At 46.0% G+C, this 13,471-nt stretch overlaps 4 protein-coding genes across 4 annotated transcripts; 2 read left to right on the top strand and 2 right to left on the bottom strand.

Moving 5' to 3' along the window:
* Window positions 1-169: 169 nt before the first annotated feature.
* On the top strand, window positions 170-521 carry SAMD00019534_093100 (hypothetical protein; the record flags this gene model as incomplete). Its single annotated transcript, XM_012895235.1, has 2 exons — window positions 170-294; window positions 362-521. 2 exons carry the CDS (start codon window positions 170-172, stop codon window positions 519-521), a joined length of 285 nt encoding a protein of 94 aa, XP_012750689.1.
* Window positions 522-907: 386 nt separating this feature from the next.
* Window positions 908-3,068, bottom strand: SAMD00019534_093090 (hypothetical protein; the record flags this gene model as incomplete). Its single annotated transcript, XM_012895234.1, has 3 exons — window positions 908-1,474; window positions 1,536-2,128; window positions 2,210-3,068. The coding sequence occupies 3 exons, from the start codon at window positions 3,066-3,068 to the stop codon at window positions 908-910; spliced, it is 2,019 nt and encodes a 672-aa protein (XP_012750688.1).
* A 1,604-nt stretch (window positions 3,069-4,672) lies between these two features.
* On the top strand, window positions 4,673-5,356 carry SAMD00019534_093080 (hypothetical protein; the record flags this gene model as incomplete). Its single annotated transcript, XM_012895233.1, has 1 exon — window positions 4,673-5,356. One exon carries the CDS (start codon window positions 4,673-4,675, stop codon window positions 5,354-5,356), a length of 684 nt encoding a protein of 227 aa, XP_012750687.1.
* Window positions 5,357-5,486: 130 nt separating this feature from the next.
* On the bottom strand, window positions 5,487-8,794 carry SAMD00019534_093070 (hypothetical protein; the record flags this gene model as incomplete). The annotated part of the gene is made up of 3 exons (XM_012895232.1): window positions 5,487-7,002; window positions 7,089-7,239; window positions 7,315-8,794. 3 exons carry the CDS (start codon window positions 8,792-8,794, stop codon window positions 5,487-5,489), a joined length of 3,147 nt encoding a protein of 1,048 aa, XP_012750686.1.
* Between the last annotated feature and the right edge of the window lie 4,677 nt (window positions 8,795-13,471).

The raw sequence follows: 13,471 nt of genomic DNA, 5'->3' as shown, positions 1-13,471 counted from the left end.
CTCGTTTTGTTCATCATTCGACAAGTGGTCATTGAAACCCAGACGAGTCCGACCCCACATTTGCTCAACAATCCTAGTTATAATTAGTATTAGTATAAGTATAAGTATAAATATATAACAATAATAATCATTACTTGATTGATTCACAACACATATATAAAGATACAAGATGTCGACGACAGAGGAAACTGATCAGACCAAGGACTCCACTTCGTCCTCATTCTACGATGAGATCGAGATTGAGGATATGGAGTTTGACGAAGATGAAAGAGTATTCTATTATCCTTGTCCATGGTATGTATATGTACATCACATTCATTCAATTATAGAATGAGCATACTGACACAATAACAATGAACAGTGGAGACAGATTCCGTATAACAGAGGAGGAGATATTGGCAGGAGAAGAGGTGGCAAAGTGTCCAAGTTGTTCATTGTTACTTCATGTCATCTACTCACCTGATGACTTTGTTGTCGAAGAGGAGGAGTCTGTAGCAGACAATTCAATCACTGTTGCTTAAGCAACAAATATGTGGGATGGCCAACCAAAAGACCATCACAGATGACCTACAGTGAGTAGGACATCATTATGAATAGTTCAGCTCAGCTCATCTCAGGCTGGCTCAGTGACATCAAACGCTGGTGCAGCAGCACCCGCGACTATCCCTTGCGATAATGCCATTGCATTATATGACGCAGTGGATTACCTCGATGGATGGATGAAGCAATGGACCGTCCAGCTCCCTGTTGGAATAATGCTGATTGCCAGACGCTGGCAACATACTCTCGATCAATCGAACAATCAATCAATGATATAAATACAAGTGATCAGTCAAACACACTCGTCCAAGTTGACAGACGAGCACCAGACAGATATTATAGATAGATTATATATGTATATTTAGGCTTAGTTTTTAGACTCTGTCTTGTTGTTTGTACTTGTGTTGGTGCTGCTGCTGTTGTTGTTGTTGTTGTTGTTGTTGTCGGTTACTGGGATGTTCTTTCCCTGTGAAGTTGATGGTGTTGGTGCTGCTGATGATCCAGTGTTGTTGGCTGCCGCTTGCTGTCCAGTGCCAACCTGCTCATTGGAGATGGAACCTGGTCGTGTGATTGTGATGTTGATTCTGCCCGATGGCGAGCTGTGTGTTGTGGTCGTTGTGCCAGCCGCTGCGCTGCTTGGACTGGGCGCTGGATTCTTCATTGGAGGCATCACAATAATGCCACCCTTTGCATTTGGTATCGCCTGAGGCAAGGCCTTTCTCTGCTTCCTGAACTCCTCCTGGCGCTTGTTGTCCTTGTCCTCACGCTCCTTCTTCAGCTCTTCATGGCTCTTCTTGTTCAACAACTTCTTCTTCTCGATGATGCTCTTGATCTCATCCAAGTTCAGTGTCTCATACTCGAGCAATGCCTTGGCGAGCAAGTGATGCTCCTCAGAGTGCTTCTTAAGTACAACGCAAGCACGTTCATAGGATTGCTAGAGGTGGAGGATGATTGTGTTAGTACCACTCAATCATTCAATCAATGAACCAACTTACATCCAACAATAACTTGACCTCTGAGTCAATGAGCTCTCTTTGCTGGACGCTCAACTTCTTCTCCGAGTCAATGTAGATCTTGCCAACCTTGTCCGACATGCCAAGCTTCATAACCATGGTCTTGGCAATGGAGGTGGCCTTCTTGATGTCTGATGAGGCACCCTGTGAAATGTTGTCTGGTCCAAGGATGAGCTCCTCAGCAGCGCGACCACCCATGGCCACGTCCATCTCAGCGAGGTACTGCCTCTTGGTCTGGAAATGATCGTCGTTCTGAAGCATCGAAACCATACCCAGTGCTTCACCTCTAGGCATGATGGTGGCCTTGTGCACACCCTTTGCGCCCTGAGTCTTGAGAGCGACCAACGCATGGCCGGCCTCGTGATAGGCGCAGAGCTTGCGTGCCTCGTCCGTCAAGATCAATGAGTGTCGCTCCTTGCCCATTATAATGTTCTCCTTTGCATTCTCCAGCGACTCCATCGATATCTCTGCAAAGTTATTCTTGGTCGAGTCCAATGCGGCCCAATTCACCAAGTTGAACAGGTCTGCGCCTGAGAATCCAGGTGTACTCTGAGCAAGAGTATGTGTATTTACAGCTGTCGCAGGTGAGGGATGAGGTTAGTCATGTGCATGAGCTTGCCAGAGTGCACTCTCGCGAATGAATGAAATTAACATACAGGTTGCGAACTTCTTGTTCTTCAGATAGAGCTCGATGATCTTCTGACGTGACTTGCAGTCTGGAAGTTGTACTTGGATTGAACGATCGAAACGACCTGAACGGATGAGGGCAGCGTCAAGGGTCTCTTGATAGTTGGTCGCAGCAATCACAACGACACCCTCGCGACCATTGAATCCGTCCAGCTCGACGAGCAGCTGGTTGAGCGCCTCTGATGGGTGGTAGTTGACACGCTTCGAACGACTGCCTCCAACCGAGTCGATCTCATCGATAAAGATGATGCATGGTGCGTTCTTGCGAGCAGTGTCAAAGAGGTCGCGCACACGCTTGGCACCAACTCCAATGAACATCTCCTCAAACTCTGATCCGTTGATTGTAAGGAACGAGGTCTTGGCCTCGCCTGCCAATGCCTTGGCCAGCAGGGTCTTGCCTGTGCCTGGTGGACCCACCAAGAGGATGCCCTTGGGGATGACAATGTCGCGATCAATGTACTTTGATGGGTTCCTCAAGAAGTCGACGAGGTCCTGCAACTCGGACTTTGCCTCGTCGGCACCGACCACATCGTCAAACGTCTCCTTGGGACGCTGCAGCACCTGCTTGTGGGGCTTTGACGAGAGCACTGATAGTATTCCGCTCGATGATGAGCTGGAGGAGCCAGTCGACTCTGTGCTTGGTGCAAAGTAGTAATAGAATGCGGCAGAGAGAATTCCAATCGCAACCAGTATCCTCAGCCCTGATGTGCCCGAGGCAACCTTCACCTCCAATGGTTGAGGAAGTGAAATGAACGACTGTCTTGAAGGTGATCCTCCCTCATCAATGGTATAACTATTCGCATTTGGATCCTTCTTCTCTGAGAACATCTGTTCGTTTCATTCGTTTCATTCATTCATTCGTTTGTTAGTTAGTTCATTCGTTTGTTCACGGGTGAGTGATCCAAGGTAAACTTACACTTGTTGCCTTCCCTCTTGGTGGAGGCGAATCTGTATTGGAAGTCTGGAGTCATGTGAGTTGTGTCGAAGAGGTTGCTAAATGATACATGTTGATGATTCAATGGTGATGACAATGACAAGATTGGTGTTCTTGTTGTTGTTGATGAGATTGGTTGTTGAACTTGTTGTTGTTCTTGTTGTTGTGGCTGTGTCTGTGATATTCTTTGTCTTGTTGATAGACTGCTCAACTGACCATGCAGTATCTGCTGTGTACCAGTTACACGTGCATTGTTCAATGCATGTTTTGACAACAATAGGAAACTATTGCTTCTCATGGCGTTCGATGTTTGTTTGATTGATGTTAGTATATGTATATGTTTCTTATTATTATCTATCTATCTATCTCTATCTATCTTCATTCATTAGCAATGAGATAAAGAAGATGAATTGAAAAAATAACATGACATGCCAATAGTTCACAAAAGACGTAATCATCACACAACACTACAACAACAATGACATGACGCTTGTGGGAAGTTGGTTTGCAAACACACTCATTCTACCTTCGACAAACACACCCTGACGAATAAGAGATTCTTTCTTGTGGTGTGATGAACAAACTTAGTCAGTCACTCAGTCAATAAATCTATTGACAATCATTAAATCAAAGTATAATAAATCTTAAGGAAGGAACAATAAATGCAAACTTGGTGGTTTGGACTATATAGTCACTGATTTCTGTTATTCATATTATTAGATTCGGGAGTCATTTGTTGACTGGTTGATATATATATAACCGAGATCATATTAAATAATAGAATATATTGTACTGATGTTTAGAATTGTAGATTGGAGACATTTGATTGTGGTCTAATTAATAAACCACGAATTAAAAATACAAATATACTCCCTTGGTCAGCAATAAAAATAGGAAGTTCTCCGAAACCTCGGATTATATTATAGGGAAATAGTGCAGTCTATGGTGAATTATTTCAAGACATCTTTGAAATATCAAACTATATAGTTGGTAAATTGAACAAAGTCACTAAAGTATCTGTCCAGTTAGTTGATCATAATAAGATCATTAAGAAATACTATTCATAATTAAATAAATAAATGACATAATTTTGTCCTTTCTGGACTCATGATTGAACTTCTTACTCGGGTCCTCTATTTGCCGAAATGTCAAATTTTGTTAATCGTTTTCCTAATTATCATCATTGTCCTATGATATGATGTTGTTGTCATTATTAAATATTACAAGATTATATCAAGACATTGTTGATTGGTCATACATTCCATTTTAACTTAACCCTTTTCCCTCGACCGACGAATTGAAACGACGCCCTGAACTTGCATTAAAGTGGGGAGTTACAAGATGCGTGTGGTGTATGTTCACATCAACATTAATGAACGAATGAATGGATAAATAACAACAATAATCAATATCATTATTCATATTGTATTGATATTAATTATCTATATACCCTATATTACTATTTAAATTAAATAAATTATAATAAATTATAATTATAATGAATATTATACTCGTTCATGGAGCTTGGGGCGATGGTTCGCATTGGAGAGGAGTTATCCCAATATTACATGCAAAGGGCTATAATGTCACTGCTGTTCAAAATCCATTGACAAGTCTTGCCGATGATATTGATCGTACAAAGAAGTTGGCCGCTGCTCAAAATGGACCTACTCTTCTAGTTGGCCACTCATACGGAGGCGCTGTCATTACTGGAGCCGGTCATCAACAAAACGTTGTTGGACTTGTCTACATTGCTGCCTTTGCTCCCGACAAGGGGGAGAGTCTCAACGGTATCTTCTCCCGTCAGGCACCACCATCTGGAGGCGCACACATCAAACCTGATGCCAATGGATTCCTCTGGATTGAGAAGCCCGCATTCAAGGAGAGCTTCTGCCAGGATCTCGACAGCACCGAGGCATTGGTGATGGCAACTGCTCAAAAACCAATTGCTGCTCGTTGCTTCGATGACAAGTCGGATGAACCAGCCTGGAAGACCAAGCCAAGTTGGTATCAGGTCTCTTCACAAGATCACATGATCCCACCAGAGGCTGAGAAGTCCATGGCCGAGCGTATGAAGCCCAAGAAGATCATCTCGCTCGACTCTAGCCATGCATCCCTCGCATCCCATGCCAAGGAGGTAGCCAACCTTATTGATGAAGCTGCTCGTTCTTTTGCCAAGTAAGGAGCCTGTTTGGTATAGTTCCATCAATCCATCAATCAATCAATCCATCAATCAATTAATCAATCAAAATCGATCAATAAACTGATGATCAATGTACATACGAGTCGAGGAGTAACCTTTAACATTAATGTTACTTTTGTCGTTGTTTGAGTATATCGAGTAGCTGAACTGCCAATGCTTTGGTGTCTTGGTCTGTGTTGGATGAGGCTGCCCGCTCCATCAGTATTGAGCTCACTTGTACCAGACGAGTTGGTGATGAGAATAGTACACCTGGCGCAGACTTCATCATTGTTCCCAGTAGTCTCAGGCCAGACAACTTGAGCATTGCACTGGGTTGTTTACCAATGGCGTCAACTACCATATCGAACAGATCGTCACCATGTGGTGCCAGCTGGTACTCGTGAAGCTTCATCGTCACTGTGAACAGAATCTGTATAATGTTGGCCATGATCCCGATCACATTGCTTGATGTCGTGGTCCATGAGGTGCCCTCGGGCATGTGCTGCTCCAATTGTTGTTGCAGGTGGAAGTACAATCTGATGAGTGGTGTGAACACAGCCGCCTGGAATGTTTGGCACTCATGATCGTCCAGCAGCTTTGCCAATGTCATCAACGAGTTGAGCACCAGTTGCTTGGTGCGGGTCATGTGTGAGGCTGGGTCGCGCGAGAAGAGAAGCTTGAACTGGGTGATCAGCAAGTCATTGATAGTGTGCGCTTGGTCCAGGGTATCGAGTCGGCTCGCCCTGATCGCCTCGGATGTGAGTGGTTTGATGATGATATTGCTAGAGAACAGAGGCTTGGTCATAAAGGCCAGAAGGTCACCTGCGCCAAGTTGTAACTTCTTAAACTCGGCATCATCAATGTGAAGACGTGGAGTGTTTGAACATGTTATCACCTTCCAGACTACCGTTGCCAGTCGATGTATGAATGTTCCATCGCCATCCTTGACCATCAATATGTTGTTATACTGCACCAAACATCCATTACATAGAGTGAATAGCAGTAGTTTGGCAGTTTGAGTGTCTACATCAACTCTATCATTATTGACCGTCAGTTGTATAACCATTCGTTCCAATGACTCGGACACTGATTGTAACCAATAAATTGATGGTAGGTTACTGATACATTCTGCAGCCAGTCGTTGGATCTCCACCAACAATGCTGCGTTCTTGGATACGACGCGATAGATTAACATTGCGTACACTTGGTCAAGTTCCACGCGTCGACAATCTGTATTGCGCCATGATTGATCACGTTTGCCACCAAGCAACAACTCCTTCAGACACATCTTAAGGAGTAAAAGTGGAGAGAGTAGTTGAAAGACCGTGGTTTCCTCCTGACCCTGAGTCTGTCCACTCGTCCCCAACACTAGTTGTTGTTGTTGCATTCTATCTCTGATGGATATGATCATCAAGTGTCCAAGAGTGTCCGTGTCTATCGATGGCAACATGCGCTGTAGTATCTTTGACATTGTTGTATCCCTTGCATTTGCCCACCACTTGATCACAAAGACTGGAAGGATTTGTTTCCATGTCTTAGCGTCTAGTTTGCTCGAGATTGTTGTTACCAATGTCATCAACTTATCGCTCGCCTTACTATCCAATGTAACTTCGCCACCTTTCCAATCCTCATCTATCTTGTTGGTACTTGAATGATTGATTGAATGAATGAGTGATTGAATGAATGAGTGGCCTGGTCTGCCTTGAGGACTTCTGATAACCTTGGTACATACATTAGAATATCAAGTAGTTGATCAAAGGCCACACTGGTCATCTTGTGCTTGGTGAATATATTGATGATAAGTGGATCGAGTTTGGATTGATTGTTGTTGATAGTATTCCGTAATAATGTTGGTAGTAATATTAAAGGATGTATATGATTGGCTATGAAGATTGTATTTGATTGTTGATCGTCACCGCTGGTATCTTGTAGGAGAATCCAATCGACTAGGATCCTACCCTGTGACTCATTGTTGATGAATTGCAATGGTGATATTGTGCATAATTCCTTAAGTACAAGTTGTACATTGATTGAATGATATGAATTGATGAGTTCAAGTAGATGTCCAAGCTGTGTGTTGTGTTTGGACAACGTTGATGCAATGAAGTGAACGAGTGGACGAGGTAGCGCATCGGTCTCACTCAACATTGTGGTGAATATATCCATTGTGCCAACACCGCCAGTGCCATGTAGTCTGGATGATGTGAGTGGAAATAGTAACTCCAACAACTTGACACAATATGATTGGATTGTTGGCTCTGGAAATTGAATAAGGAATGATGATATGTCGACCAGCTCATCATTATATCTTGTTATAATGTCCTGTTGTCTTCTTTGTGATTGGCATCCAATTAGCAAGAACATTGTGATACAACATAGATCAATGACATCGATAACCTTGATCACTTGGTTGGAGTCACCATCTTGAAGTTGATCGCTCTGTCCAGACATTGTGATCAATGTGTTGATCGATTGATTGATCAGTGATTCCATTGATGTGATGCAGGACTTGGTTGGCGTTGACATTTGAAAGTAGAGTAGTGGCAGAACATGTTGATACCAGACTAAGCACTGAGACAGGTTGGACACCTCAACCGGTGACATTTGTTTGATGAAATCAACAAGGTGATCAAGTGCATAGCGTAACAGATGTTGTCTGTGACTCCAACTTGAAAGGCATTGTGTGACCTCTTTGACAAAGTTCAACAACTTGATTGTTTGCTCAACATTGGCAGCAGTCTTGCACTGTAGTATCGCGATAGATATTGATAGGGCAAGATCACTGGCACCAACTGCTAGACGCGTGGGCTGCACTCCGCCCTCGGTTGCCGGGTCTGGTTGTCCAAACAACCTAATGGTATTGATAAGTTGTGGCATCACATGATCCAAGATGATGTCATTCTGTAGTGACCACTTGTCTGATGCTAGTATCATATGGCTGACCATCATGATCACATCCAACAACTGTCGTCTCGAGTCATTGTCACTGTGCTTCAAGTTTGCCACCAGCTGTTCAGTAAGTGCATTCCAGAATGAGGTCTGATGATGTGTCATCAAATAGTTGAACAAACGTTGTACTCTAAAGTATGATGCAGGTGGAGTGTGTACATTGTCGACAACCAACTGTTGCTGCTCTTTATCATTGACCACAAGTCGATTGAGTGTACATTGTCTGATGTCATATTGTTTGAAATGTATCTTGTGTTGCTCGACGAATGCCTTTGCAATGCTCTCGATCACTTGTAATGTCGTACTATTGCTGTTGTTGGTGCTACTTTGATCTTGTTCGATGTTTGAATCAATCGATTGGAAGCAGAGTTGTAACTCACTGGATGTGAGTGATGATACATCTTTGTCCTTCTTGTCGTTGAGTTTGTTGTTGGTATTGTCGCTTCTATCGTCCAACAATATGAACAAAGACTTGCCAAGCTTGTACATGCTTTCAACAATCTAACAACCAAATGAGTGATGATCACTAGAGGACCAATATGGAGGCCTTCAAACTCTCCCACCCATCATTTTTTTTTGCAAATTATAATATTATAATAATAGTATTTATTGTTGTTGAGCTAGGTATGTTGGTATACCATAAGTGATACAACTTGACCCAACGAGATACTTCCATGTGCAGGACCTCCTCGATACTGCCACGGCCTCGCCAATGTCTGTGCATTCACTGCCCTCAACCTTCATCCTGTTCTCTTTGAACCATTTGTCCATGAATGATTGCGCCAGTCGATCAGAGTCCATCGATGGTATGTCCCAAAGATGTCCAACCACGCTGCGACTGCCCGCCAGCAACAGGTCCAATATGACGCCTGTCGGCTCATACTCGCCCTGCTCCTCCAGCCCACCACTCCTGCATCCAAACAGCATGGACACGGCACATTTGCTCAGCTTCTGGATGTCGTCGCTGGGGTAGTACTGTTCGCCAGAGCCGTGACCCATGTAGAGGAACAGCTGGTGCTGCTCCAGGGCGTGGCGGTACTCCTTCTTTGATGGCGGACGGCCCTTGAGCCCCTTCCACTCGGGTGCCAGTGTTGCAAACACCTTGGAGAACATCGACTCGGTCTTGGTCAGGTCGCCCTTGGGATTCAGGATGTAATACAGGCTGCTCGAGTCGGCCATCGTGTAGTCGTTACCAGTCTCCTTGCGATTGAGCATGGTGAGCAGTTGGTGCAGAGAGAACGAGGGAAGGCGGTAGACGGACGAGTCGCGAAGTGGCTCCATCGACTCGATGGGGAAGAGATGCAGGTTCTTGTCCATGACCAGCACGACGGGCATCTTGGGGATGGTCTTGGCGTAGTCGATAGACTCTTGGATCAGCTGCGCGCCGGTCTTCTTTGTCTTGAACAGCACGTTGAAGCACTTGACAATCAGCTCCTTGGCCTTCTTGATGTTCTTCCAGTCGGGGTTGTGCTGGCTGGACACCTCGAGGTAGTCGTCTGCAGCGGGATGCACGCCATCCATGTATGAGTAGCCGAGAAGTTGAATGATTCCATGATGTAGATGTGATTCGTTGGTGTATGGTATCGACATGATCAGACTCTCTAGCAGTCCGATTGGGACCACCCTGTTCTTGGCCTCGGGGTGGAGCGCGGTCAGCTCGGCCGCCAGCGCAGGTATATGTGTAGCTAGCTTCTCTTTGAGCACGTCACACGAGAGTGTACCAATGAACAATGACTTCCACACGCCAAATACTCCATCCAGGGATTGTAGTAGCTGGTCTACCTCAGACTCGAGATTCCTCCTCCTCTTGTACCACTTCTGTCTCATCGTCTCTGTCTCATCATCTGGACTCTTTGGCGTATTCTCCTGATTGTTCCTCAAGTTCTCGATTGACAACATCTTCATATCGTTCCTCAACTTGTCAATGAATGGTAGTACAATCTCAGGATCATTCTGGTCGTCGTCCTCTTCATCTTGCTCCTCACGGTCCTCCTCATCCATGTTTGATGATTCGTAGACTGGCATGGCAACCTTGATAAGTAGCGGCTGTTGTGAACCAATGAGTCGAGTGAGAATGATGGACTTGCGATCAATGCCAATGATGATGTTGCTGGCAGTCCATTCACTGGGCATGCGCTCAGAGTACATTCTGGTCAACTCGGCTGTGAACATCTTGTCATCGAGCTTCGAAGGAATGGCCACGCCACCATCCCAACTGAACAACTTCTGCTTCAATAGCATGTTGCCATCGTCCACCATGTCCTTGTCCTGCTGTTGTACGATCGTCTGTATATCATGCTTGAACCTGATGCCAAGCGAGAGGTTGAGGAAGTGGATGGTGGCATAGGGCAGCGACTGTCCAGTGGTGAAGGCCAGGTGGCGACAGAGCAATGAGGACAGCTTGATGATGTTGTACTTGCCACACTGTCTTAGTGATGCCAGGAATAGTTCTCGCGCCTTTAGAATGAACTTGTCTGGCTGCATAGCCTTTGGCGTGTAATAGTGCTTCCAGATGGCCTCCCTGCTGGACTCTGGCGCCTTGAGGTAGTACGCACGACCGAGGTGTAGTTGGAGAAGTGACAATGTGATGATGCTTGATGGACGCGAGTCCAGCACTTCATAGTCGTCGATCAGCTGCTCCAGTGTCTCGATGGCCTGGTCATGTCTGCTCTTGATGATCATGATCTTTGCCTGCTTGCCAATGATTCTCGAACGTATTGCATTGAGTGATACCTCCACGTTCAGCTTGGACTGCTCGTCCTTGGGCGTGCCAGAGAGTGTGCACCCGGACAACATGTCAATGAGGGACTCGAGGTTACCCTCTGCTTTGCCTGCAGTTGCTGTTGATCGTGAGCTGCTCACGCCCTTGGTAGTCGCTGTCTTTGACTTGGGGACAGCGCTCTTGGTGGCGGCAGTGAGCTTGAGGATGCGCTTCTCCTTGGGCGTCGAGTCGTTGGCAAAGGTCAGTGTCTCCATGAACTGCTCCATCAGCTGCTCAGACTGGGTGAACTGGTCAATCGAACTGAGGCACTTTCGATAGAGGTGCATGGACTGAGAGGTGATGTTCTGGCGACGGTAGAGATCGCCCAGTAGCATGTTGGCGATCAAGTACACCTTTTGGAGTCTGGGTTCATTCGGTGCATACTTGTCAACCAACCCAATAGCTTGTTCCAAATTGATCTTTGAGTCCGTATAGTTATGGCGATTGAAGCATAGCTCTCCAAGTTCAATCAGGAACTCACAACTAACCTTGAGTGATCCATAAACTGTTCCAATCTATTGGGTGTTGTGTGTTGTATGAGTGAGTGGAATGAATCCAGAATGGACGAAGGGCGGGTTATACTTACGAGAAGACCACGTTCATAGTAGTAGTGGGCTTCCTTGGGTCTGCCTCTGAGCTCGTATATAGAGGCAAGGTGAAGAAGTGAGTCCAAGCATATACTTAGACATCCCCATTTGGATATACGACCTTGATTTGCAATGGACATCTTTTCCTCTTGTGACGATGACGATGATGATGATGATGAGCTTGAACTACTGCTACTGGATCGTGATGATGATGACGATGATGAACTGCTGGTACTTGATGAGAATGAAGTGTTGGATTGACGTAGTGTGAGTCTGGACTCAGTTGGTATGAGTGTCTGGATATAACTCAACATATCGTTGGAGAGCTTCAATGCCATGTTTGAGTTGCCTCGCTCCAAATGTACAATTGATGCCAATCGAGTGAGCTTGATATATGCCGGGTAGTCCACCAACTTATGGCTCTCCTTCATCTTGTTCTTACAACTTATGTACAAGTCCAGTATTTGGTCGTGGCTAAAGGTGTGTCGGTGAGTTGAGTTAGGGGCGAGGTCAATGAATGAATGAGTGATATTGACATACCATGATTGACTTGAACTGGTGTGTAGCTGCAAGTCCAGCTGATGGATTTGGAGCATGAGCAGATGGTTGGCCTTGTCAATGTGCTGGTCGGACATTTGGCTGAGGGTCGATTGGAGTAGTTGGATTGTTAGCTTCATCTTGTCATGTGACTCGAGCTCAGAGTATATGGTACAGAGGTGGCTGTAACACTTGGCCGACTCGTTGGCAAAGTGCTCGTTTGTTGCGGGGAACAGACATCTGAGCAGGGACAATGAGAGCTTGATCACAAAGATGGCCATGGTGAGATCGCCCTCAAACTCGTAAATGTCCGCAATAGTCTGAAGAATTCTGATCGTCGCCAGTGGTGTGATGAAGTGCTTGGAGTTGGCAGCGTACACTGCTGTGTCGTCCGTAGCTTGGTCATTGCTTGGCTTCTGGAGCCTCTCCAGGATGATACACCATTGCCTGATCGATTGCTTCAGCTTTTGGCCCACGTATTCGGTGCCCACGGGTGGGCAGTAGCGATGGCGTTCGGCATTGATGTAACGCGCGACCTGGCTACTGCCCTCGCTGCTCTCGTATATATCCTCCTCGCCAGTGTTGGTGTCAAGTGATCGCATGCCTTGTTGTAACAGCTCTGTGCTATAGTTGTTCTGATGTCGCTCGATGAATGCCACGGCCTTCCAGAAATTAGCCTTGGCCAGCTCGTTGTCGATGGCCAACTCGAGCACGTTGTCGTTGGCCAGGTCCATCGGGGCTTGCTTGTGCTTGCTGAGCATGTCGACTGCGTCCTGGAACAGCTGCTCGATCTCGTTGCTGATGGCCTCCTTGTCCTCCTGTGTGCAGTCGACCAGTCGCAGCAGCTTGGCCTTCTCCACCATGTACTTGCCCAAGAGGATGGGATGGGTGTCGTCGGACAGTGTGGCCAGGATGCGATTGATGCCCTCGAGCTTGATGTCATCGTTGACCTTGAGTGTGTTGTACGTGACGATGCACTGGTCGTAGAGGTGCACGCGAGACTCGACGTCAAAGTCTTCTGGCAATAGGTCGGGTAAGAAGGGTATCGTGTCCAGTTGCTCGTCGCCCGACAGCGCCACCTGACACTGGATGAAGTGCTTGAGGATCAGGGGCAGCGTGACCTGGGCATCCTCGCGATTGACTGAGGGATTCTGTGGCGTGAACATGTCGGCGGCATCAGTCGACGCGACCAGATACTGGAGTGCATCGCTGGTGTACTCGATGGCCTTGCGACGATGTCCATGCTTGGCGTACAATCGCATCAGATGGTAGACCTGCCGC

Source organism: Acytostelium subglobosum (genome assembly GCF_000787575.1).
Source record: "Acytostelium subglobosum LB1 DNA, scaffold: scaffold22, whole genome shotgun sequence".
Classification (NCBI taxonomy): Eukaryota; Evosea; class Eumycetozoa; order Acytosteliales; family Acytosteliaceae; genus Acytostelium; species Acytostelium subglobosum.
This window is presented reverse-complemented; position numbering and strand designations above follow the sequence as displayed.